Source organism: Oryza sativa, chromosome 8 (genome assembly GCF_034140825.1).
Source record: "Oryza sativa Japonica Group chromosome 8, ASM3414082v1".
Taxonomy (NCBI): Eukaryota; Viridiplantae; Streptophyta; class Magnoliopsida; order Poales; family Poaceae; genus Oryza; species Oryza sativa.
Window position 1 is genome coordinate 23,833,654 of NC_089042.1, and position 23,784 is coordinate 23,857,437.

The 23,784-nt window shown below is 42.1% G+C and overlaps 1 protein-coding gene across 2 annotated transcripts; it reads left to right on the forward strand.

Moving 5' to 3' along the window:
* The first annotated feature begins 18,814 nt into the window (after positions 1 to 18,814).
* Positions 18,815 to 23,581, forward strand: LOC4345846 (protein DETOXIFICATION 27). 2 transcript variants are annotated; one of them, XM_066303686.1, is made up of 8 exons: positions 18,815 to 19,192; positions 20,134 to 21,956; positions 22,048 to 22,134; positions 22,235 to 22,291; positions 22,383 to 22,621; positions 22,733 to 22,851; positions 22,973 to 23,059; positions 23,148 to 23,581. In XM_066303686.1, the coding sequence occupies exons 2-8, from the start codon at positions 21,421 to 21,423 to the stop codon at positions 23,193 to 23,195; spliced, it is 1,173 nt and encodes a 390-aa protein (XP_066159783.1). In that variant the 5' UTR covers positions 18,815 to 19,192; positions 20,134 to 21,420; the 3' UTR covers positions 23,196 to 23,581. The 2 variants fall into 2 exon arrangements, with proteins under 2 accessions (XP_066159783.1, XP_015649855.1); XM_015794369.3 differs by having other exon boundaries at positions 21,415 to 21,956.
* Positions 23,582 to 23,784: the final 203 nt, after the last annotated feature.

Below are 23,784 nucleotides of genomic sequence, written 5' to 3' on the forward strand. Positions count from 1 at the left end.
ACTTGTCAAAATTAGTGCTAATTAGATATAATTACTCTATTTTATTGTTAATTTGTATAAACTATAGCTATATTAATGATAATTAACATATTTTATTAATAATTAATATGTTGTTGTTTTCATTCAATCCATTCTCATTCACCCAACCAAACAAGAAACTGGATGGCCATATCCATCTAACCAAACAAAAAAACTGAACCACCATATCCCTTAAAATATAGATGACAATATCCTATCTAGCCTTGACCAGGAACCAAACACACACCCGCGGGAAGGAGGGAGGAGTAGTATCTCTTGGTGTAATAGGATTACAGTATTTGCGTAAATTTCGTTTCAGCACCTGGTGATCTGGAGGGGTCACGAGTGATATAGACGGAGCTCATGATTAGTCACTTCATGTCTCGGCTTAGCTGCTAGTTCAGCGTACTAGTTCGTCGTCCCACCACTCCACCCCGCACAAGCACTGCACCACTCCACACCACGCAAAAGGCGAACACAGCCGGGGGCTAGCTATATCCTGTCACTTGCCATCACACCCCATCTCATCTGCAGTTTCTGAGTCCACAGGTGGGAGAGCTGGCTGGCTGTGTGATGCATCCTGTCCCCCCTCTCCCCTCTCCTCTCCCGGCTGCTAGCTCCCGATCGTGCCTCCGTTCCAGCAATCATGCTCTCGCCAAAAGGAACCAGCTCCCGGGAGCGGAAAAGATGTAAGGCGAGAGCGATCAGCTCAGCTAGCTCACCGACAAGCAGCAGCGGCGACATGTTTTTCGCATTACACAAGAGTTCATTTTGTTTCTGTGCCATGCCATGCATGGACGCATGGTAGGCCTACACTGATCGTGGAATCATCCTTTCGTCAAGTTCGACATCTTTTGTCCCTTGAAGAATCTAACGTTATCAGGTGTTGGTAGACCTGGCCGTATCATACTACTACATGCATGCATGCATGATGCAGAAATTTGGAACTGTAACTACTATTAAGAAGGACATCACTTGATATTTTATGCTGTTCTTCTTGCTGAATCAACTGACCTAATTTATCATCGTATATAATCCTCTCCTCCATAGGGTTTATGAGAGGTGGAGAAGACGTTAAACAGTAGTAGTGGTGGTACGAAAGCTCTCGCTGTCTCGCAACATGGCAGCAGCACGGCATGCGCCTCCTTTTCCTCACCAGCCATCATTAGCAGGTGTGTGCGTGCTGAGCGAGAGCGATACTGATAGGATCGCGCCCGTGTCCGGACCCGGGGCACGGAGGAGGCAATCGATTGCTGCGGTGAAAACAATGTCTCCTGATGAAGACAACACAATGGGAAGCCAAGACGACGGCCAGCATGGATGCACTTTCGGTCCGGTCTAATCCAATCCAAACATCCAATCCATCCTCGCTTCCCAAAAGCCAAAGCCACCTCTCCCTCTCTCTCTCTCTCGCTCTGCGTTGTGTTCAGCAGCTGGAGTAGCTTTTCTTCCTTTCGTTTCCTGTCTTTCGTGTCGCCTCACATGACTCGTCTGAAGGCTCTGAGTGCGAGCCAAGCTATGAGTGGCTATACGAGTACAGGGGCTAAGATGCTGAAGGAAAGAAAAAACACCCGGCCTACAGTTACTAATAAGTTGGCAGCTGATCCGATGCTAGTAGGTGAAGCCTGCCTCCGGGCCGGGAGAAACCGGGTCGGTCGTGGTCGTGGTGCGCATGCAGTGTGCACGCGTCGCCGCGGAACTGACCCGGAGCATGAGGGGCCTGGTGCCGCTGGTAGCTAATCTAATAGTCAATTCATACAATAGTTGCTTACTATATAATTAGGACATGGTCCTATCTGTCATATACACATTACGTCTTAAAGTCCGTGCTGCAGCTGGCTATAGATCTGTAGCCCGCTGCTCTTCTCTCTCTTCCTTTATCTCTTTAAAATATGTTTATAACTGACTTATAGCCCGCTATTGTACATGCTCTAAAGAGTATTCTACACTCACAAAAGAAAATTCAGTACGCCTCTGCCTCTGTCCTATTTTAAACACAACCATGAGTTCTCGTATTCAATTTTAATTGTTCATATTATTTAAAACTTTTATATGATTAGTATTTTTTTATAATATAATAAAATATGAATAATGCTTTATACGTGACTTATGCTTTCTAATTTTTTTATTAAAATTTTTTAAATAAGACAGACGATTAAAGTTGAACGCGAAAATTTATGGTTGCGCTTAAAATGGGATGGAGGGAGTACTATACTCCTAAGGAAGAAAAACTAAAGCGTACGGAATACTAGTTTATCACACGGAAAAAAGAATAGCGTTTGTAGATTAGTGCAAATGAAATGATAAAACCCATTTACTACAAGTGCCCTAAAATATAAAGAGTTTTAAAATTAGACATGGGTACTGAGAATTGGTGAAATTCAATGGAGGAAAGTTATGAATGTGATGACTTCGTCAATCTTAAGATATGCCGACCCAATTTTCCAGAGTTACTCATATTGATTGGATGTTTGTGTGTGCATAAGGGTGAGTGTGCACTCATTGTGAGCGCATGCGTTTGTACAGTATTCCAAAAACCGGGAAAAAGTTATGATTAGTTTAGAAGAGGAGGTATGTAGGAAATTTGAATGGGAAATATTATGATTAGGTGGATAAGTTATTAAATTTTAAGACTAGAAGTTATCGTACTGTTTATATGCTGGTGACATTTATCTTCTCTTATGTCTTATATAGTGAAAGCAACAACTTTTTTTACATAACGACATGCCACACCATTACAAACATATTGACCATTGGATAAAGATTTGGATAAATGATGTTCATTGGATAAAAGGGTAGCATTAAAGAATATCACAAGTAAGCTTTTTTTGCCTACTCCTATAATACTTTTAGACACGTGATATAAAGGGAGGAGGGAGCTAGGGGGAGGGGCCAAAGACCATGATGAAAAAAATATATTAGGAGGCTTCTAGCATGATTGAAAAAATTAATTATATGATTGTATATGTTTTAAACATACTTATGTTTTTTCATGTCCGGATGTGGTAGTAGCACAAATAAAATCTGCTTCCGCGTGATGGGTTTGACTGCTGTTGCTTCGTCAATACGCACAGTATCTTTTGTGGTGTCAGTGGTGTCGTCAAGCGTTGCAGCCAGCTAGCCTCGCTTAGAGCACCCGCAATAGTAAAGTAAGGTGCTCTCTATAAAACATATACATATCAGTAATAGACTAGATTAATAGTAAACCACCTCAATAGTATGTCTACATGAGTATCTATAGCTCTCTAATGCATTGTCTCGTTTTTCTCTATAGACTATCTCCAGGTTATTAGATAGCTTTGCTCCCTCTCTTCATTTAATCTCTTTTAAGTAGGAAAATATGCTGACATGGATATCTTATAGAGAGCCTATAGATAACCATTGCGGGTGCCCTTAAAGACGATCGAGCTAAGCAGTTTCGAAGCCAAAAATTATCAAAGCCTAAAACTAAGTGGACTCAACTAAGTGCATACTATATAAGACAGCTATAAACACATATCAAGAAAATAAATAAGGAGAGAGAATAGCACTAGGCTACAGATTTATAACCAGCTGCATCACAGGCTACAAGACGCAATGTGTGTATGATATGTGGGACCAGGTATTACTAGTGCAATATATATCTATAGGTAATTATTGTTTGAATTGGTTATGAAATTGACTATAAATGATTTGAAGTTAGTAGTTGGCTATACTATTAAACTTGCTCTAATGAAGTATTTTTTTAAAAAAAATTATATCATGACTTAAAAGAATTTAAATACGATTTTGGAGATAAAGCTTATGGCTCAAAGCCAAGCTATTCTAGATTTGTCTTCACCAATGTGGCGAATTGAAGTGAAAGATGCTGGCTGTGGCCAGACGCTGCAGCCTCCATCAGCTAAGCCTTTTTACGTCCCTATATGACCCGGCCCGCAATTTTTCGCGGCGCCGGCCCAGCACCACCCGCGGACGGGCTAGGCGTCGGCTGGGCCTTGCAGGCCTCCTGCTTTCTGCTTGCCTTGCTCATATGATCATATACTACTAGTATACCTAGTAGTATGGTATTTCCTCTCTTTTAAAATATAATAATCTAGTATTAGAATAAGACAGATCTTAGTAACACGAATATACGATATATTTTATTTGGTATTATGTTGCTGTATTTTAGTACGAAATAAATAATACTACCTCCATGCATAAATGTATGACGTTAGTTAGTTTAATTTTGAGCTAACCAACGTTAAAAATAAATATGGAGGGAGTACCGGAGTACTGGTAGTATATAACAGTGTAGTGCACTGTGCAGAAGAAATTCGGATACAGATTGATGACCCACCGGCCGGCTTGTGAAACAAATCAGAGTGGTAGCTGCGTAGGGACGTGGCCCCTGGTGATGTCCAAGTGTCCGTCGTCATTACTGTATCGAAACAGCTTTTCGTTCGGTTGTAGATTTGCGGTAGGTAGGCAGCTTAGCTCGGCCCACAGTGTTAGGGCTAGTACTAATGATTGTATGAACTGAAGTAGCAAGAAAACAGTGTGCGAGTGTGACTGTAACTGTATGTGTATCTCTTGCAGCAATAGCCTACATACTGGATTCGTTCGTAACAGTGGTCTGATCGATTCGTTCTGCATACTGGACTGATGGAGTGATGGTTACATGGGCCAGATGTTACATGGATCAATCTTGACTTTGGCTCCCCAAGACTATTATTCCCCACATCGGGTTACCCGTTACCATCTGCAGTACAAGAGATTCTCAAAGGACACACATTCAGGCAATGGTAGTAGCAAGATGCCAAAAACTCTGCACTCGAGCGAGAATAAACGAAATCTAATGATCACGCCTAACAAAAGAACAAAGATAATGAATGACCGATCGACGACGCAGCTGATCCGTTTGAGCTCAACACACATGAAAACAAAGCCGCTACGTCCACAAAATGCACAGTGCAAAGTTCCACGGATCGATCGATCAACGAGCTAGCTGCTGGCGACTTTCCAGCGGCTTGTGGCTCACAGTCACAGGCACTAGCCAATGGACGCGGCTGCTGAATTTGAGGTGATAGAACAGCATCCCAAAACTGAAGAACTCTGGAAAGCTGCGTTCTTGTTCGGTACGTTCCTACGGGACCTCAGGCGAAGACGCGAAGATCATTAGTCTGAGTCTTCGACTTATGTAAACCTTCCCTTCTTACAATGGAGGTAACTTAAAAAAACTACCGCAAGTTTTTCGAGTAAAAAACTTTTAGATATAACTATAGTATATAGTATAGCTAGAGTATAATTACATTGTAACTACACCGTAACTGCACTACAACTACATTATAAGTACACTGTAACTATGGCTAGCACCGGGATCTTATGCATGATATGTGTGAAAAAAATTTCTAACATTTTTTTCCTTCATTCACAGATCTCGAGGTAATCCAATGGTCACAAATCTAGAAGTTTTAGAGGGGGGACTTGCTAAAGTTTTCTAGCAATTCTGTTTTATGATACACATAAATCACAGGCGATGAACAATAATATAAAAAATTCTTGTAAGCACCTGGATCAAAAACGCTGATAGACAGTAGTAATGTATACTCCTTTAATAAGAGTAGTAATGGTAACGAGTGGTAAATCTTTCTTTACAAGGAGTGGTGTTGGTGACGAGCGATAAATCTATCACAATTTTCACCACTAACAACCTAACATGGAAATGGCATGCGGGGTTAGAGGGTTAACATGTCAATCATCCCATCAGTCAAAGAGAAAAAGGCAAAAAGGTAATCCCTCTGTTCCAATAAACTTAGGGCCCTTTTGAATAAAAAAATTATGAAGGAATTTCATAGGATTAAAATCTTACAGGAAATTTTCCCATGTAGCTCTTTGATTCAAAGGATTGAAGTTTTCCAAATCCTACAAAATTCCTATAGAATGGCTTGTTGCATATAGGTTTTAGAGAAAACTTAGCAAGAGGTCCAACCTCTTTGTAAAAATCCTTTGAGTCTATCTCTCTCATCTGATTCCTATGTTTTTCCTATGGTCCAATCAAACGATCATTCCTGTGTTTTTCCTGTGTTTTGTAATCCTCTGTTTTACACTTACATTCCTGTCAGAATCCTATGTTTTTCCTATTCCTCCGTTTTTTCATTCCTACGATTCAAAGGAGCCCTTAGGCTGCGTTCTTTGTAGCTATTGGAACTTAGCTACTCATCAATCTCCGTTAGCACTTTTCAAACTGTTAAACAATACATTTTACGTAAAAACTTTTTTTTATATAAGTTGTTTAAAAATATAATAAATTTATTCATCAATTTTTTATATATTTGTACTTAATTAATTATGTACTAATCACATTTCTCATTTTATGTGCGGCTAATTAGCCGTTTCAAACCTTTGAAAAACACAACCTTAACCTATAATGGAATGTGACCCATACTAATACAATAAATTTGGATAAAAGCTTACTTAACCTAGCTAGTATGAGATGTGATCTATCCTGGTACGATAAAATTAAATTATATGGGGGCTAGTATGTAGTCGGAGGACCCATATGTATATAATTGTATTACATATTAGTGATAGTTATTATCTATCTATTATTATATACTAAAAGTCCATTAAACTTCCTACAAACGATCTCAAGCCGCCACATGGGATTTCTAAAAGCGCTCCTAGATCACCATGTGACGTTTTAATATATTAAAAATATCTAGCCCTCGATTTTCACTTAAAAGGTGGGTCCATTATTTTAGGCCATTAGATTTGATTAGACTAAAAAAAAAATTAGTCCTTCCCCTCATCTCACCTGCGCGTACGTAAGGCTCCCTCATCCCGATTGCATGGTATATATCATACCAAACCAAAAAGAATATCCTAAGTACGTACGAATATATAGTACTATTCACCTGAAAAAAAAGCCAAAAAATATCATCCTCTTTACGTGCTTACTTCATTATTTACCGAATAAATTTGTTTTTAATGTAAATTGGCGGGTCTATTATTTTAGACCATTATATTAGATTAAAATTTGTTTCAGCTTAAGATTATTGTAATCTAGATTATAAATTATAATAAACCGACATAAAATAAATTGTTAGTTGTTTGTTTTTGGGATTATTGGTTGTTAATTTGTTTGCTATTAGTCACCCAATATAATGTAAAAAAGCACCTTTGAAGTGGATTGTTGGAATTAATAGATAGGCCTTAGCCACGTGTACATACACCTGCTTCATCCCGTTTGTACATACACCTGCTTCTTTCACTCCCCCATTTAACCCTTTTTTTTTTGCCTTACAACCATTACTTTTTTTATGCTATTCACATTATTTGAGTGTATATTTGATCATTCATCTTCATATAAAAATTATGTAATTATAATAAGAAATACTAGAAATTCTGACCTTCGATTTTCACTTAAATTGATGAACCAGTTATAGTATTAGATCACATCTATTAAAAAATAACTCCTCCCAAAAAAATCCCACGTACATATAAATACATTGTACTGACAAAAAAAAAGCCAAAAAGAATATCCTGTGCATATGTTACCCTCCTTAAAAAAACTGCATGGATTTTAAAAAAAATGAATGACCCAGATTAGGAGGCACCTAACATCTAAACTTCCTACAAACGTTGTCAAGCCACTACGTGGGACTCCTAAGAACATGTACAATGTAAATGCTCTAAAAACGGTCCTAAGTTGTTACATGGGGTTATAATAAATTAGAAAAAATCTACTGATTTTACTTTAAATCGATGAACCCATTAATTTTAACCATTAGATTTCTCTAAAATTAAAAAATCCGGTAACCTCACCCTCCACTATACGTCCGCAACTACGTACTCCCTCCCTATAGCCACCCTCCAACTCTTCCCTTCTCTCTTATTTTTAGCTAACTTCTTCTATTATTTAGCTAACATGGATCTATCTTAAGATTTTGAAATTACGTTCATCTGGAAAATGAATCACACGTAGAAAAAGTCCTCTATCTCTTCATGGATGTGCACGTCTATTTGTACCTACCCTGTTTGTTCTTTCCTTTTTTTTCCCATCTTGGTTACATGAGATAGAAAATCAGTATTCACATTAACTATATTTTAAGTTGTAAAAAGGCACTTTAATAAATTAGAAAAAAATCTAGAAAATGTGAGGAAAAACAAAAATATCTAACCATCAATTTTTATTTAAATTGATGGATTCGTTATCTCGGACTATTAGATTAAATCCTATTAATAATCTCTCTCCTAATCTCCCTCAGCGCACCGACGAGAGAAATGTACGTACGTACGATTTGTAAAAAAGCCGAAAATACATATACAATTGTAACGTACATTTAAAAAGATAAATTGGAAAAAAAATAAAAATATAAATTACTTATATCAGTAAAAACGTACTTTTGCTTCCTTCTTCTTCCTTCTATTCTCCATATATAGACGAAATCGTAATTATTATTAGTGATAATAAATTTTAAGAAATTATAACTTTATAAACATAGATTATATATATCATCATATACTATATTATTTTACCCTTTATATTAACAATACAATATTTTTTTACTTAAACCGAGTACCTATTATATCGAACCATTATTCTATATCAAAATTTTAAAATTACATTGTTTAATATAAATGTTACGCAATTATATTATGTACCAGTAAATTACCAATTTATAATCTATATTAACTAATTTTTTACATTAATTAATGAACCCACTATTTTATATTATTTTTAATAAAAAATATTTTGATGTCGGTTTTCACTTAAACTGATGGACCTATTAACTAGACCTATTAAGGACCTATTAACAAGACTGTCATATCTATCTTTTGTAAAAAAAGAAAAAACTTCTAAAGACTTCTCACGTGTGTATATTTGCCTTCTGCACGTATGACGAAGCATTGTACCTGAGGTAACTAAGGTGATTTGTACTACCCAACTAAGCAATTCTGCAAGTGATTTGTGTCCTAACAAAAATTATTTACAACTTTAGAAAAGAATATAAAAATTTTGAACTTCTACTAAGGGAAAAAAATTCCATCTTTAATTTGGTTGTCACTAAATCATGCATTTTTATGAGACGATTCGATCATAATAACTTTGAGTTCCTTGCTATTGCAATGTTTACTTGTAGTGATATTGTACTGTATATGTTCAAATAGTACACATGATATTTACTCACTCGGTCCAAAAGTCAATTCAAAAGTCATATGACCTTGATTTATCTTCTAAGTCAATGAATGGTTTTTTTAGATATGTCCGATCTATAGTTTACTCTTTTAAGATATAATTTCTAAACGAACTATATTATACTATAATAGTATGGATGCCCGCACATCGCGTGGGCCACCTTCCTAGTTTTTCTGAATGATCGATATGCTAGTATACGAAATGATCGATATGCTCTCTTGCCATGACCTCGATATGCTCTCTTGCCATGACCTTTTCCTAGATACGTGTACCTTTTCGTTTCAGTTCCAACATCGCATCGTCGCATGCATCACCGCTTACGCACATGATACGAGTTATTCATGGGAACTCGTTATCGGGCTGGACATGAAGAGGTCGACGACATGCATGCATATCCTCCTTGGGCCCATGCAAATCATGAGCGGACAGCCACGGCTTCCTTCCTAATTGTACACCTCATGTTAACCTGGTGGTCATGCTTGGTTTCTATTAGCTAGCTATAAGGGTAAGTTTTACAGTGGAGGTGGAGTCACATCTAATTTAGAACATGTTATTTTCTTATTAATTAAGAGATAACACATACAACATATCACATCTAATACACAAACCCCAATATTAGTCCACTCTCACATCATCTTGCACTTTTCTTAGAGATTGTGTAGAGGTTGCCCTTTACATAAGGGGTGGCTTATTCTCTCTCTTCTAACTTCTCTCCTCCATCTCATCTTCTAATCTTATGTGTCAAATTTAGAGGCAATATGTAGGGGTTTATAGTACTTGCCCTAGAGCGGCTAGCGTGTGACACACTTTTGCCAACGGAAGATAAATTAACAAATTAATTAACCATCACTATATTAGAAAACAGACGGGCCATACATCTCAATCTGTGTACTATTAATCTGGAAACCCATCTGTAATCATCTCCTTGTCGTCGCCGATCGCGCCTACCAGTAGCAAATCTTGTGAAAAGGTCGTCCATCTAATAGCTCCGGTCTCACTTAATTAACTGCACGTTGCAATAGCCAGCAGTGGCCAGTGACAGCATCCGTGAAAAAATTAGCATACAAAACTATGAAGCCGCGACCGACCAAATTTCAGAAGCATCACATCCACATGTGTCCAAACTAAATTTCGGCTATTCTAAAAGAGGTAGCGAACAAGCAGAAAAGTAGATGATTTGTGAGACAAAAGGGTTTTATACAGGTTCAGGCATTCTCGGTGAGAAGTAATACTCTACTCTTATTCGGAGAAATATTCCGCTGATTGTGTTATTGATCTGACGATCTCAAGTGAGGATATGCCCTCAAGGGGCACCCGACCCTCCTTATATAGGTGAGGGAGTCAAGATTACAAGATAGAGATTTTATCTCTTATGGTTTAAAACTCTGTAGATACTCCCTTCGTTTCAGGTTATAAGACGTTTTGACTTTGGTTAAAGTCAAACTGCTTTAAGTTTGACCAAGTTTATAAAAAAAAATAGTAACATTTTCAACCCAAGACAAATTTATTATGAAAATATATTCAATTATTGATTTGATGAAACTAATTTTATATTATAATTAATATTACTATATTTGTCTATAGACTTAGTCAAACTTGAAACAGTTTGACCTTCAAGTTTGACTTTGACCAAAATCAAAACGTCTTATAACCTGAAAAGGGAATACTTTACAATTGTAACCGACTAGAACTACATAATATTTCCTTGATACATAAGTAAACGTAATATCCGAGTCATTATCTATACATATTCTACTCATATGAGTTATCCCTGTAACCAGTCAGATAGCATAACCTTGTGGGTATATGGTACCCATAATATCCACAACATGTGCTATCCTTTTGGGCCCTATATATTGTACAATTTGCAAAGCTGGTACGGATTTAAAGTTTGTGCCAAATAATGCATGCCAAAATGGTTAGTATGTACTCCCTCCGTTTCTATATGTTTGATACCGTTGACTTTTTAGCACATATTTCACCGTTCGTCTTATTAAAAAAAATTGTGAAATATGTAAAACTATATGTATACATGAAAGTATATTTAACAATGAATCAAATGATAGAAAAAAATTAATAATTACTTATTTTTTTTAATAAGACGAATGGTCAAATATATTTTAAAAAATCAACAGTGTCAAATATTTAGAAACGGATGGAGTATTTGGGATAGAGGGAGTTGAACTATATACCGTAGGTCCTTCAAATATACGTGGACACCATTTGTGGTAAGGGTAGCCTAGTTGTGCTTGCGCAGCAAAACAAAAGTAGATTGATATTATTATACAATCACTGCCAGGAAACACTTCATCCGTACTTCATCAGTACTTCTCTCTCTGTCCAAAAAAAAATATAGTATTGGATGTGACATTCTAATACAACAAAATTAGATAAGCTCTCCTCCAAATTCGCTGTGCTAGGATATGTCACATCCAATCCTAATATTATTTTTTTTGGGACGAAGGGAGTAGTTAACTAAAAAATGGTACTAATTGGTGTCCTCCCGCCCCATGAACTCACGTATCTCATGTGAGGTAAAAAAAACCCCCACACCGATGAAATTAAAAGGGCTGGTTTGTAATACAAACAAGCACTAACTTGAAGGATGGCTATGAGCTAGTGCCTTTTTTATACAAACCAGCATAGATGCCTCCTCACGTTAATGTTGGTTCTGTAAATAAACCAACACAAAAACCGAGCCGAATCGAGAAAGAACAAACGGAGCAAAAAATTTGTAAGGCGAAAAAAAAATCAATTGATATCTCCCAATCTCTTTGCCTCCTTCAATCCCCTGTATGCCGCACTCTTTATCTACACCGGCTACCCTCCTCATCATCCGACCCACTCTCTCATCTCACCCACCAATCTCTTCCTCCACTGGTGAACCCCTGCCCCCCTCCCTCCCAAAATCGTTGATACGCGGATATCCGTGTGCCACCTCTCCCGCATGGCGCAACCATGTGGGATGCGTAGAGAGGGGGACGATGGATCGCCCGGGGGGGGGGGGCACATGGTGCATGGTTTCGGTTTTCTTTCCTTTTTCTTTTTTTATGTTTTTAAAATATGTACCTATGCAAACTTTGTATACATTGTATTTTTTTAATATATGTGTATATAAAGTTTATATATACATATACAACTTTGTATAGATGTATATTTTTTATACTTTAATTTTTAATATATATAAAAATTATATGTGTGTGTGTGATATTTGTATACATACGTATATGTACCTAAGGAGACTAAAAAAAACCCCTCCCCCTTCTCCCCGTCTTATAGTGAGGTAGGATCAATAACTCGGCCTCTCAACTTAGAGAACGGGCTGTCGTCGCCTCCCGCTTGCTGCCCGTTGTCGATTGTATTTGTTTTTTATGAAGATGCTTTGTGATGAAGAACAATTTGTCAAATTCTATTTACCTCGAAGCCTTGGCTCGAATTGAGCCGAGCCATCTCTTTCAAAAAAAAAAAATCATGCAACCTCATTTGTGCTGGTTCGTCGAACGGAACTGATGGATCACCTCATCAATGCCCAAAGTTTAGAGTTGGTTGGGCTTTCCCCAAACGGCATTAAAGACCTCTTTTAGCAGTGTAGATTGGGGAGAGCTAGCTATACTACTATTCTACAGATCCAGGTTTCGGTTTATCCTTGTAAACTATATCATGTTTTTATAGTCATCTGGATTGAATCTCTTATGTATGGTTTTGGTGTTGATTTTCTAACGATACATACATTACCATCGAGGAATAATTTTTTAGCATATATGAATTGAATCCAAATATTTGAGAGCGCAAACACCAAAAGAAAAAAGACATGCACACTCGAGCAATAATGTGTAACACATCAAGAAACATGCATTATCTTTAAATTTGACGTCGTTGTCTCTCGTGGCCCATTTTTGTAGTAAGAGGGGGATAACTAGTACTTTAATAGAATATGGCGTCAACGAAGCAGATACCAACCAAAACAAGTTCAAAATGTTGTGCAATCAAGGATTGCAGCGCCAACCATGGTGATACATATCCTTGCAACACGAACACGTGAACTTTGCAAAAATGAAGTTGGATACGATTTGACTGTTTTGAAAAGGGCATTAATTAAGCATGAGGTAGATCAAGATTGAAGTGGAAAGAACTTGGGTATCGCGGTCACTTTGTGGTTAGAAATCGACATAATATACTTTGACTAAATGAACTGAAATCCACCTCTTTAATCACGTATGTTGCAACGCCTTTATGTTGTTGGAAGTGAAAAAGGATGGTGGGTAATATATGAGAACAATATTAGTGAGGAGCTCGACTATCCTTATGTGGTAGAAAGGAATGACACCGACCTAACAAACACAACCGAATGATATGGATAAGAGGATGTGACGAAGGCACCATGCTTTAGGCTGATAAAATTAATGGGGCATAGCAGTGAAGGTGGTGGGGGGTGGAGGAGGCTAAGTAGGGGTTGCATAAGAGGCCATATGTGCTGGTGATGCTGAGGGAGGTGTTGCACGGATGGATCGGTAGGGCAAAGTTGGGTTGCTTGCACAAAAACTATCATAATTTGGACCATCCGTCCATTGACACTTCTACCGGTTATAATCTTTTGGAAAAAGTACGAATTACCCCCCCCTCCCGAACTATCGAGGTCAGCCGAATTACACCCCCGAACTCAAAAACCAGACATTCTATACCCTCAACTATTGAAACCGGACAAATAACCCCCCTGACTCAATCCAGAGTGATTTTGAGTCCACGTGGCAGCCCAGTCAGCATTTTTTAGAAAAAATATTAGTGGGCCCCACCTGTCAGTTCTCCACCCCTCTCTATCTCTCTCTACTCTATCCCAATCTCTCCCCCTCTCTTGTAAAATCAAAGGTGTTTTTGATTATTATTCTGTGATGAACAATTGGCATTGGAGATTATTGGTTTTGATATTTGGAATTTATTCACGAAGTGGTTTTGGAGATGACTGGATTTACAGGTGAATCACAGGTACTGTTATTTCATGTGACCGATCAGACCGGGCAGGTGTTGCCGGTCAGACCGGCGGTGATCGAGTGGTCGGACCAGCCAGCCCGCGGTCTGACCGGCCGACACTGTGTCGGTTTCGGTTTCGGGTTGTTTGTTTGGATATCCGTGTTTATTTCATGATTATGGCTTCTAGATAGATACTATATGTATGTAATACTGTTGTTTGCTACTAATGAGTCAAGTTGGAGATAGCTTGGTCTCGGAATATGGTTTCTTTGTTTATTTCATGCGTAGGCGACTCGATGTCTCGGGAGAGTATTTGCAGTGATGGACCGGGAGTCGGCTTGGGGATAAGACGACATCTGTAGTGGTCAGAGATCATGCGGGATACTTAGGCTAGAGTTGATGCACGTGGTTGATGGAGATTCCATATGGCATACGATGGAGGTATGTGTGCGTATGGGATGCGGAGTCGAATTTGGAAGGAGTCCAAATTTGGTACGATTGGTTATGTAAAGTTTCTTTCTTGTACTAGAGGGTTTCCTAAGGTGTTTAGGACCCTTAGTATGAGTTTGGTTCGTGGCTTTAGGCTGCCTACCTCATGTATAAATAGAGGGGGAGCGTGAGGCTTCCCAGTATCGCTTTTGAAAGCAATTGAGTTGAGTTTTGAGTTAGGGTTTCGAGTTTAGTCGAAATTTTGTAAGGAGTGCTGTTGGTGCACTTTGTAAACAAAGAGAGAAGTAATAAAGTCGTCATCCACTTTAAGAGTTCTTCGATTTGTGTTTCACCGGGTTTTGGCAGTCTAACCGGCGGTGCACCGGCGGTCAGACCGGTGGCATCGCGGCGGTCCGACGGCGGGCACACGGCGGTCTGACCGGCGGCGACAGGAGTCGACGGCAGGCGTTCTCGGCGGTTCGACCGATCAATCTACATCGGTCAGACCGACGTTCATTAGGCGGTCAGACCGACAGATCAATCTCGGTCAGACCGAGATCCGTTGATTTCGAGGGTAACTTTTATTTCCGCTAAAAGTTTTCGGTTCTTGGGTATACCAACCATTCACCCCCCCCTCTGGTTGGCTTAGTTATTGTGATTCGATCCTACATCTCTCTCTTTCTTCTCACCAGCACGCGGTGGCCGCACGAGGGCGGGAGCAGGCGGCGCTGCCGGCGGCGGAGGGCGGCGGGCGGTTGAGACGGAGGCGGAGCGGGCGGCCGACAGAAGGAGGCGGAGCTCGCTTCCCAATTTCTCTTTCCCAATCTCTTTCTTCGAGGATGACGGCGGAGGCAGTGGCGAGGCGAGGCGAGCATGCTAGCGAAGAAGGCGAGCGCGGTGACGGAGGAGGCAAGAGCGGCGGCGCAAGGGCGGGCGGGGGACGGCGGCGCGAGGGGGCGGTCGGAGGGCGGCGACGCGAGACGAGGAGGCGGAGGAGGTCCTGCATGAACGCCTTGATGCCGACGTGGCCGAGCTTGATCTCGAGGGAGGGATCGACCATGGGTGACCTCACGGCGCCGCTCGTCGACCTCGGCGGGTTCTCTCCTTCCCCCGACACCGCTGCGTTCGTCGGGGACGTGTACGGGAGGCTGTGGGCGAAGACAATGAGGCGACCTTGAAGCACGATGCCAGACGAAACGCACGACGGCAGCGTAGCCTGGACGAGGAGAAGGAGGAGGACGGCGATGCCAGCGGCGCCATCTACTTCCAGCTCCGCGCTCGCCACCGCTTGGCCCGCCTGCGCCCGGCCCGCCGTTGCTGCGTCGCCACACCACCTCGTCCCCCGTCGTCGGCCGCCCTCCTCGGCGCCGCCCGCCAGTCCGCCACCTGCCGCGTGCTCCTAGCGACGCCACAGCCCACCACCGTCCTCGCCGCCCGCAACGCCAGAGAGATGAGATGAGAGAGAGAGAGAGAGATGCCGTAGCCGAGGAGCTCGAGAGGGCAGCGGACTCGTCGCGTAGCCCGCTGCCACGCTGTTGACGAAAAATTCAAACACACCGGCTGGGAGATCTGCTTAGCTCTTGTGCAGGTCCAAATATTGACGAGATGCGAGCATGCCAGTCAGTTTGATCCTGCAACTGACAAGATATGCAAATAGTAGATCAAAACAACCGATCGGCTGACAAGCTGATGGAGTAGTTCCAGCCGATGTCGATACCAGCCGATAGCGATAGGGTTTAAGCAATCAGTTATATGTCCAATGTAGATAATGATATAAAGGCAATCGGCTGACGACGATGTAATAAAATAACAATATAATCCAGTATAAACCAATCGGCAAATAATGATATGATAAATAAGCATCGATCCGAAGGTCAAATCACACATCGGCTGGAGGTCCGATGTCATGAAATCCATAAGATTAGATTAAACAGTGAAATCTTTGTTGTCATCGGCTAAATCCTACTTATATGTATATGCAATCCTTATGAGCCGATGCAACATCCAGATAACTCATCGGCTGAAACCCCGATGAAACCCTTATTGGCAATCAAGAAGCAGGCTAGAGATTATGGTTCTAAGCACGACTTAGTAGATCAAACTTAACTGATGCAACACTAAGTATGAAAAGAAACATAATATCTAGACAATCAAGCCGTTGACTGAGTTTTTAGGGTGGTAGATGTCTAAGCTAATCTAATCTAGCAACGCGATTTAGCAGATACCGGCAGAAACCCTAAAACGAGAAGCAGCCGATAGAACTAAATATGCTAAAACTAGATTAACAGAGACATATGATAAATAGGTAGGCAAATATATCATCCAAACCAGAGCAATCCAAGAGGTCGAATGTACTGATGCAGCCTTGAACGACGCCGACGTAGACAATACAATTGCCTGGACCGGCTGAACATTGGACTTATCCCTTTGCCGGAGATCGAAGACGATGCAGCCCCGCGTCGGGTGCCAAGTTCCGTCGAAACGTAAAAACAAAAGTATAAGTAAAAAGGGTGGCGATGCGCCGAATTGTATTGATCGTAGCGATTGATTACATAGACCCCGGGTGTACATATTTATACCCATGGGTTGATACAAGTCCTTGTCGGATAAGAAAGAAACTAACCTAAAGATAAAAGGAAACTAACAAACTATTCCTAATTAATAGATAAATTGCCATGCCGCATCCTCTTTAAACTCGGTCACTTAGGGATAAGCTTCCTTTATTAGATTGATTTCCTTAACCAAATATAGCAGGAACCCGACTATTGGCGACTTGATAACTCCTATCGGCTGATTCCGAGATGTTGCGGCCGATAATGATTCTAAGCCGATGACGTATTTGCCGATTACCAAATTTTACTGTTAACACACGCCCTCCCCGCGATGCCGCCGCACGACGACTCCATATTCCTCCTCGGCGCGGCCCACCAGCCGCCGCGCCCTCCCGTCGTCTCCAATGCCCTCACCAAGCTCGAAATGGTGATGGCGCCGAGACGACGCAAGAAGCAGCGTCACTGCCCGCCGCCCCAGCCCGGCGGCCTCCCCTCAAGCCGCCGCCGTACTGCCCAACGCCCTACTGCCCGCCGCCGTGACGCTAGTCACCCATCGCTGCCGTTTCTGGCTTTCCGTGAGAGAGAGAGAGAGGGAGCAAGAGAGATATGGAAGGGAAAGGAGGTGGGAGAACATATAGAGGAGCTGACCGGTGGAGCCCACTTTTTTTAATTAACTTTTCACTGAGTAGACACCGCCACGTGTATGCCACGTAAGATCGAAACCGCTCTGGATTGCGCTAGGGGGGTTATTCGTCTGGTTTGAAAAGTTCTAGGTATAAAATGTCTAGTTTTGTACTCCCTCCATACTCGTAAAGGAAGTCGTTTAGGACAGCGACACGGTCTCCAAAACACAACTTTAACTTCTTATTTCTATAAAAATATTTATTGAAAAGTGATATATGTATATTTTTATGAAAGTATTTTTCAAGACAAATCTATACATATAATTTTTACATTTTAAAACTCAACAACTTGAGAGTTATTCATTATTTATATTCCCAATGTTTGACTTAAATATTGTCCTAAACGACTTCCTTTATGAGTATGGAGTAGTAGTTCGGGGGTGTAACTCGGCCGACCTCGATAGTTTGGGGGGGGTATTTTGTACTTTTTCCTAATCATCTTTTCGTCCATATTATACGTTACTCTGGGTTTATCGTAAATAACTTTTTCTATGTTTGATTAAATTTATAAAAAAATAGTAATGTTTGATAATACTAATATGGTATTGTAAATGTTTCTACGTTTTTATATAAACTTATTTATACTTTAAAAAGTTTATTTATTACAAACCCAAAATAACTTGTAACGTGGAACCTGTAGGTACGAACAAGGTAGTAGAGGAGCAGAGATCGATCGGCTAAACTCCCACGTGAACCAGACGCTGCACCAAAAACAATTGCAAATTGCATCTTCCCTTCCATGCCGGATTTCCCCGATCCCGCTGAAGTCGATCGTCCTCTTTTTGCTGGCTTTCTGTTGACTGTTATTTTATTTATCTCTCGCCTAAATAAGTACAGGCCGGCCCAGCCGATAGATCGGACCGGCCGATCGAGCGATTGGCTGGCTCACACGCGCGCGCGCCGTGCGAGCAGGTGACAGCCTTGCCCGCCGACGTCTCGATCGATCGATTGATTTTGGCTCCACTCGCGTACGCATAAAAACCCCCTCTCTCTCCACACACACCATCACCGCGCGCGCAGCACTCGCAGGAGAGGATCGAGTTAACCAAGTACGAAGCGAGTAGTTAGCGGGCGAGTACGTGGTGTTTGTCATGGAGGACGAGGCGACGTCGGTGGCGGCGCCGCTGCTGCGGCCGCGCGGCGGCGTTGACGCGGAGGCGGTGAAGCAGCAGCTGTGGCCGGCCGGCGCGAGGGTGGCGGGGGAGTGGTGGGTGGAGTCGAAGAAGCTGTGGCGCGTCGTCGGGCCGGCCATCTTCCAGCGGATCGCGCTGTACGGGATCAACGTCGTCTCGCAGGCGTTCATCGGCCACATGGGCGACCTCGAGCTTGCCGCCTTCTCCATCGCCTCCACCGTCGTCGCCGGCTTCAACTTCGGTTTCCTGGTATGTGCTGCATGCTGCTTTATTTACGCTACTACCAATCTCACATAACTTTGTGCTTAAACTTTGTCTCGTATGCACTTGATTTGGATCGAGACAAAAGTAGTTCATTGCAATATTCATCCCGGCTAGAATTAAAATGACCAGCTATTCGGACAGCTTCTCTCTGTTCTATCATTTGATTGACACAAATAGAAACCGCAACGACTTCATGCCCAATCCAGCTAGTCATGCATGCCCGCTACATAAATTTCAAGTTTTCATATGGAAATCCTGATGAAAGTGTCCGACAGCTAAGCAATTAACACCTTGCAAGAAATGGCTCATCAGTTATTTGTGGCAAATTAGCTCACTTCACACTGTTACACCGTAAATTAAGTAGAATTAATGTCAGCATTACTGCCAAAACAGCAGTGTCTAGTACTAGTGTTTTAAGGACTAGCTAGACTTCGTCGTCTCCAATTTGTATGCGCGTGATCGAATTATGCACGCGGTTGTTGGATTGAATTGAAATTTATTATTAACCTGCTATAATTAGACCTCCAGGCACATACTGTATTTATTTAGGTAACATCTGGCACGGGTTCACAGCTTATCATCGAAAGCTCTGAGCCCTTAATTCGGTCCATTTTTTTTTGGCTGGAAGCAATAATTTGGTCCATTCAATAGGCTCTGCATCATCCACACTTCCACAGTAACTTTCAGGTAGAGTAGACTTTATGCATGAATTTTTTAAAAAAAATATGTAAAACAGTAGGAGGCCGGTCGGCTTCATGCATGTATCTCATGCATGCACGCTTGAGTGGATCTTAGAGAGCTAGCAATTTATTTACACGGACAGTAGCTATCTGAAGCCGACTTAGGCTGTATTTAATTCAGCGTAAAGTTTGAATTTTAGTTAAAATTGGAGATGATGTGACTGAAAAGTTATGTGTTTATGATAGGTTGATGTGATGAAAAAGGACTGAAGTTTGGATCCAAACTTTGGATCTAAACACAGCCTTATGAAATGCCCCGAGAGTTCTTTTATGCGCTGAGGTTCAGGAACAATCCAAGAACAGATGGAAATAGTTGGGTAGTTAATCGAGGATAAGTGATCCAATCACCCTAATCATCTTTCCTTTTGTAATTTTTGCAATTAATTATTTGCCCGGCGTAAAAGTTCTGTAATGACTAATGAATTAAGCCGGAAGTATCGTGTCGTAGCTGAGCACATGGATTGGGCGAATCAATGCTCTCTGATCGCTGTCGCCTTCTGCTGCTGCAGTTATTGTTCTTTATGTTTGTCCCTGTCTGTGTCCCGACACTGACGCCGCCACGCACGGCGGCCGCGACCAATCTATGACCAACTGCGTAGGTACGAAACGACATGATCTGCAATTAGTTGAGCCCCCTCTGAATGCGTCATGGCTCACGCCATGGTGATATATAAGCTAGAGTAAGTGCTAGACACTGTGGTTTGAGATAGCAGTAAACTGTTAGTAAGTGGTGTAAGTATTAGAACGTGTGGATTTTAATCGGATCGTTGATCATTACGCTCCTCGCCAAAACGGATCGAACCACCTGATTCTAAAAACAAGACCATCTAGGGCCGTGTTTAGTTTCAATATTTTTCTTCAAACTTTCAACTTTTTCATAAACTTTGCTACACACAAACTTTCATTTTTTCCGTCACATCGTTTCAATTTTAACTAAACTTTCAATTTTAACGTGAATTAAACACATCCTAGATTTTACAGTCTCGTCATAAGAACTTACGAACACCTGGCCGAGAGGGACCCCATCATAACAGCTGTGTCTAGGATTGCTCTAAGGTCAGTAGACCACCTAGAGCGTCTTTAATTACCATATAGAGACGAAGTAAATTAAACGACAACTAGAATTTAGAACGATAAAAGACAAGGGATAAGAGAAAAAGGTAATTAAACTTGATAGATTGAATCGGCCATGACATGATAAAATAATAATTTGGATACCTGAATCCGCTGTGACAATTTCATATTTATAGAGTGAGAAGGTATTACCTCTCGTACAAGTCGAACGTAACGAATCTGAGAAAAATGCAAACTCTCCGAAACCAGGTCACTCGGCTTAGCAAACCATAGTATCCGGCTTTCTCGGGATGAAACCATTTTGGTAGCTCTTAACAGTACGGTGAATTATATATGGTCATGGTAATAATCAAGCAATGGCGTGGTGGATTTTTGGTGTTTGTGGTTAATTAGCTGGGCATGGCGAGCGCGCTGGAGACGCTGTGCGGGCAGGCGTTCGGCGCCAAGAAGTACCACATGCTGGGCGTGTACCTGCAGCGGTCGTGGCTGGTGCTCCTCATGTTCGCCGTCGCGCTGACGCCGACGTACGTGCTCATGGAGGACCTGCTGCTGCTGATCGGGCAGCCGGCCGACCTCGCCAGCCTCGCCGGCAAGATGAGCGTCTGGCTGCTGCCGCAGCACTTCGCCATGGCGATGCTGCTCCCGCTCACGCGGTTCCTGCAGTCCCAGCTCAAGAACTGGGTCACCGCGGTCACCGCCGGCGTCGCGCTCGCGCTCCACCTCGTGATCACCTACCTGCTCGTCAACACCCTCCACCTGGGCCTCCTCGGCGCCGTCGCCGCCGCCAACGTGGCGTGGTGGATCGTCGTGCTGGGGCAGTTGGTCTACGTCGTCGGCGGCTGGTGCCCGCTGTCGTGGAAGGGATTCTCCATGGAAGCGTTCGCCGACTTCTGGGAGTTCATCAAGCTCTCCTCGGCCTCCGGGGTGATGCTTTGGTGAGCACACATTCTCACACAACTCGAGCACAACAAAATATACATGAACTCATCATCTCGGCTAAATTGTAATTTGCTCATGTATATACAGCTTGGAGAACTGGTACTACAGGGTGTTGGTGTTGCTTACAGGGTACCTGAATAACGCTGAAATCGCTGTGGATGCACTCTCCATATGGTAACTAGCACTAGCAGATGATTGAACATTTTTCTCCTTCAAATCCAAACTAGTCTTCCTCACAAATTGCATTGCATTGTACTGGTTCTTGACTTCGTAGCTTGACGATCAACGGATGGGAGATGATGATTCCTTTTGGCTTCTTGGCTGCAACTGGGTACGTGCATTCCTACACTGGTTTGATCAGTCCATGGCCTGAACTTGATCAGCGCACCATGAGTCAATGACATGAGCTTGAAATGGCGCAGCGTGCGGGTGGCAAACGAGCTCGGCGCCGGCAGCGGCAAGGGCGCGCGGTTCGCCATCGTGGTGTCCGTCACCACCTCCGTGGCGATCGGCCTCGTCTTCTGGTGCCTCATCATTGCCTACAACGACAAGATCGCTCTCCTCTTCTCGTCGAGCAAGGTGGTGCTCGACGCCGTCAGCGACCTGTCCGTGCTGCTCGCCTTCACCGTCCTCCTCAACAGCGTGCAGCCCGTCCTCTCAGGCAAGTCCAAAGCCTCGTTGCCACAAGTTTCGCATTGCATTCATGGATGGAAGTTTGGCGAGCCATGGGTGATTGATTCTAAGCTAGCTCCCTGATGCATTGGCATTGCAGGTGTGGCCATTGGCTCAGGGTGGCAAGCACTCGTAGCCTACGTCAACGTCGGTAGCTACTACTTGGTCGGAGTTCCCATCGGTGCCATATTGGGCTGGCCATTGCATTTCGGAGTTGGGGTAATGATCCGAACACACCCCAGTACATTTTTATTAGTATGTTTTGGGGGAGAAGCAGTAATTTTGTTCGAATGCATGGCAATGTTTGGATTGATTCTGACTGTTCATACCCAAATTGCAGGGAATTTGGTCCGGGTTGATTGGTGGCACAGCTGTTCAGACACTGATATTAGCCTATCTCACTATCAGCTGTGATTGGGATGAAGAGGTGAACTCCTTTATTTCCTTCAAATTTATCTTGTCACAAAAATGGACCAGCACATTTGTTTGAACATATCTGGTGTGTTTGCATGCAGGCAAAGAAAGCAAGTACAAGGATGGAAGTATGGGCCAGCTCAAAATGAAGCAACCAAGTACCAACAGTGTGTTGGTGAGGTTTCTTGGACACACAAAGGGGGCACTTCAGTGGGCAGCAGAAGAACCGCAACTTCTGCTCAGTACAAAGAGGCAAACCATCAGAATAGATCAAGAAGACGAGAACATTTTGGAAGGCATAGCTGGTGTTTCACATATAGACATATTCACGTTACCTTAGGCTGCAGACAGCCAGTTTCTGAAGACGCTCGTTTGCCAAGAGAACATTGGAGAAGAGTGCAGAGGCTTGCGTAGGGTGATAGTATGTGTGAGTTGGGATTATATTTATTAGCCTTGTAACCTGAAATTTGCACTCGGTTGCAAGTTGCGACATGTAAGCACTGAGTATACTATTTAATGGATATTGCAACTGCAAGCCTGTGTGTTGTTCGCGGATTGTAAGACGTCCGGACACTACAAAATGGGCCAGACGGTAGCCCATTACCATCGTGTATGATATATATGCACCGAAACGAATCCACTCCTACGGTCCTACCTCACAAACCAGAGCCTGGCCAACACCAGCGATCAGAACAATATTCTTTCATCAGCTCTTTCAGAGTTTCAGTTCGTTATATT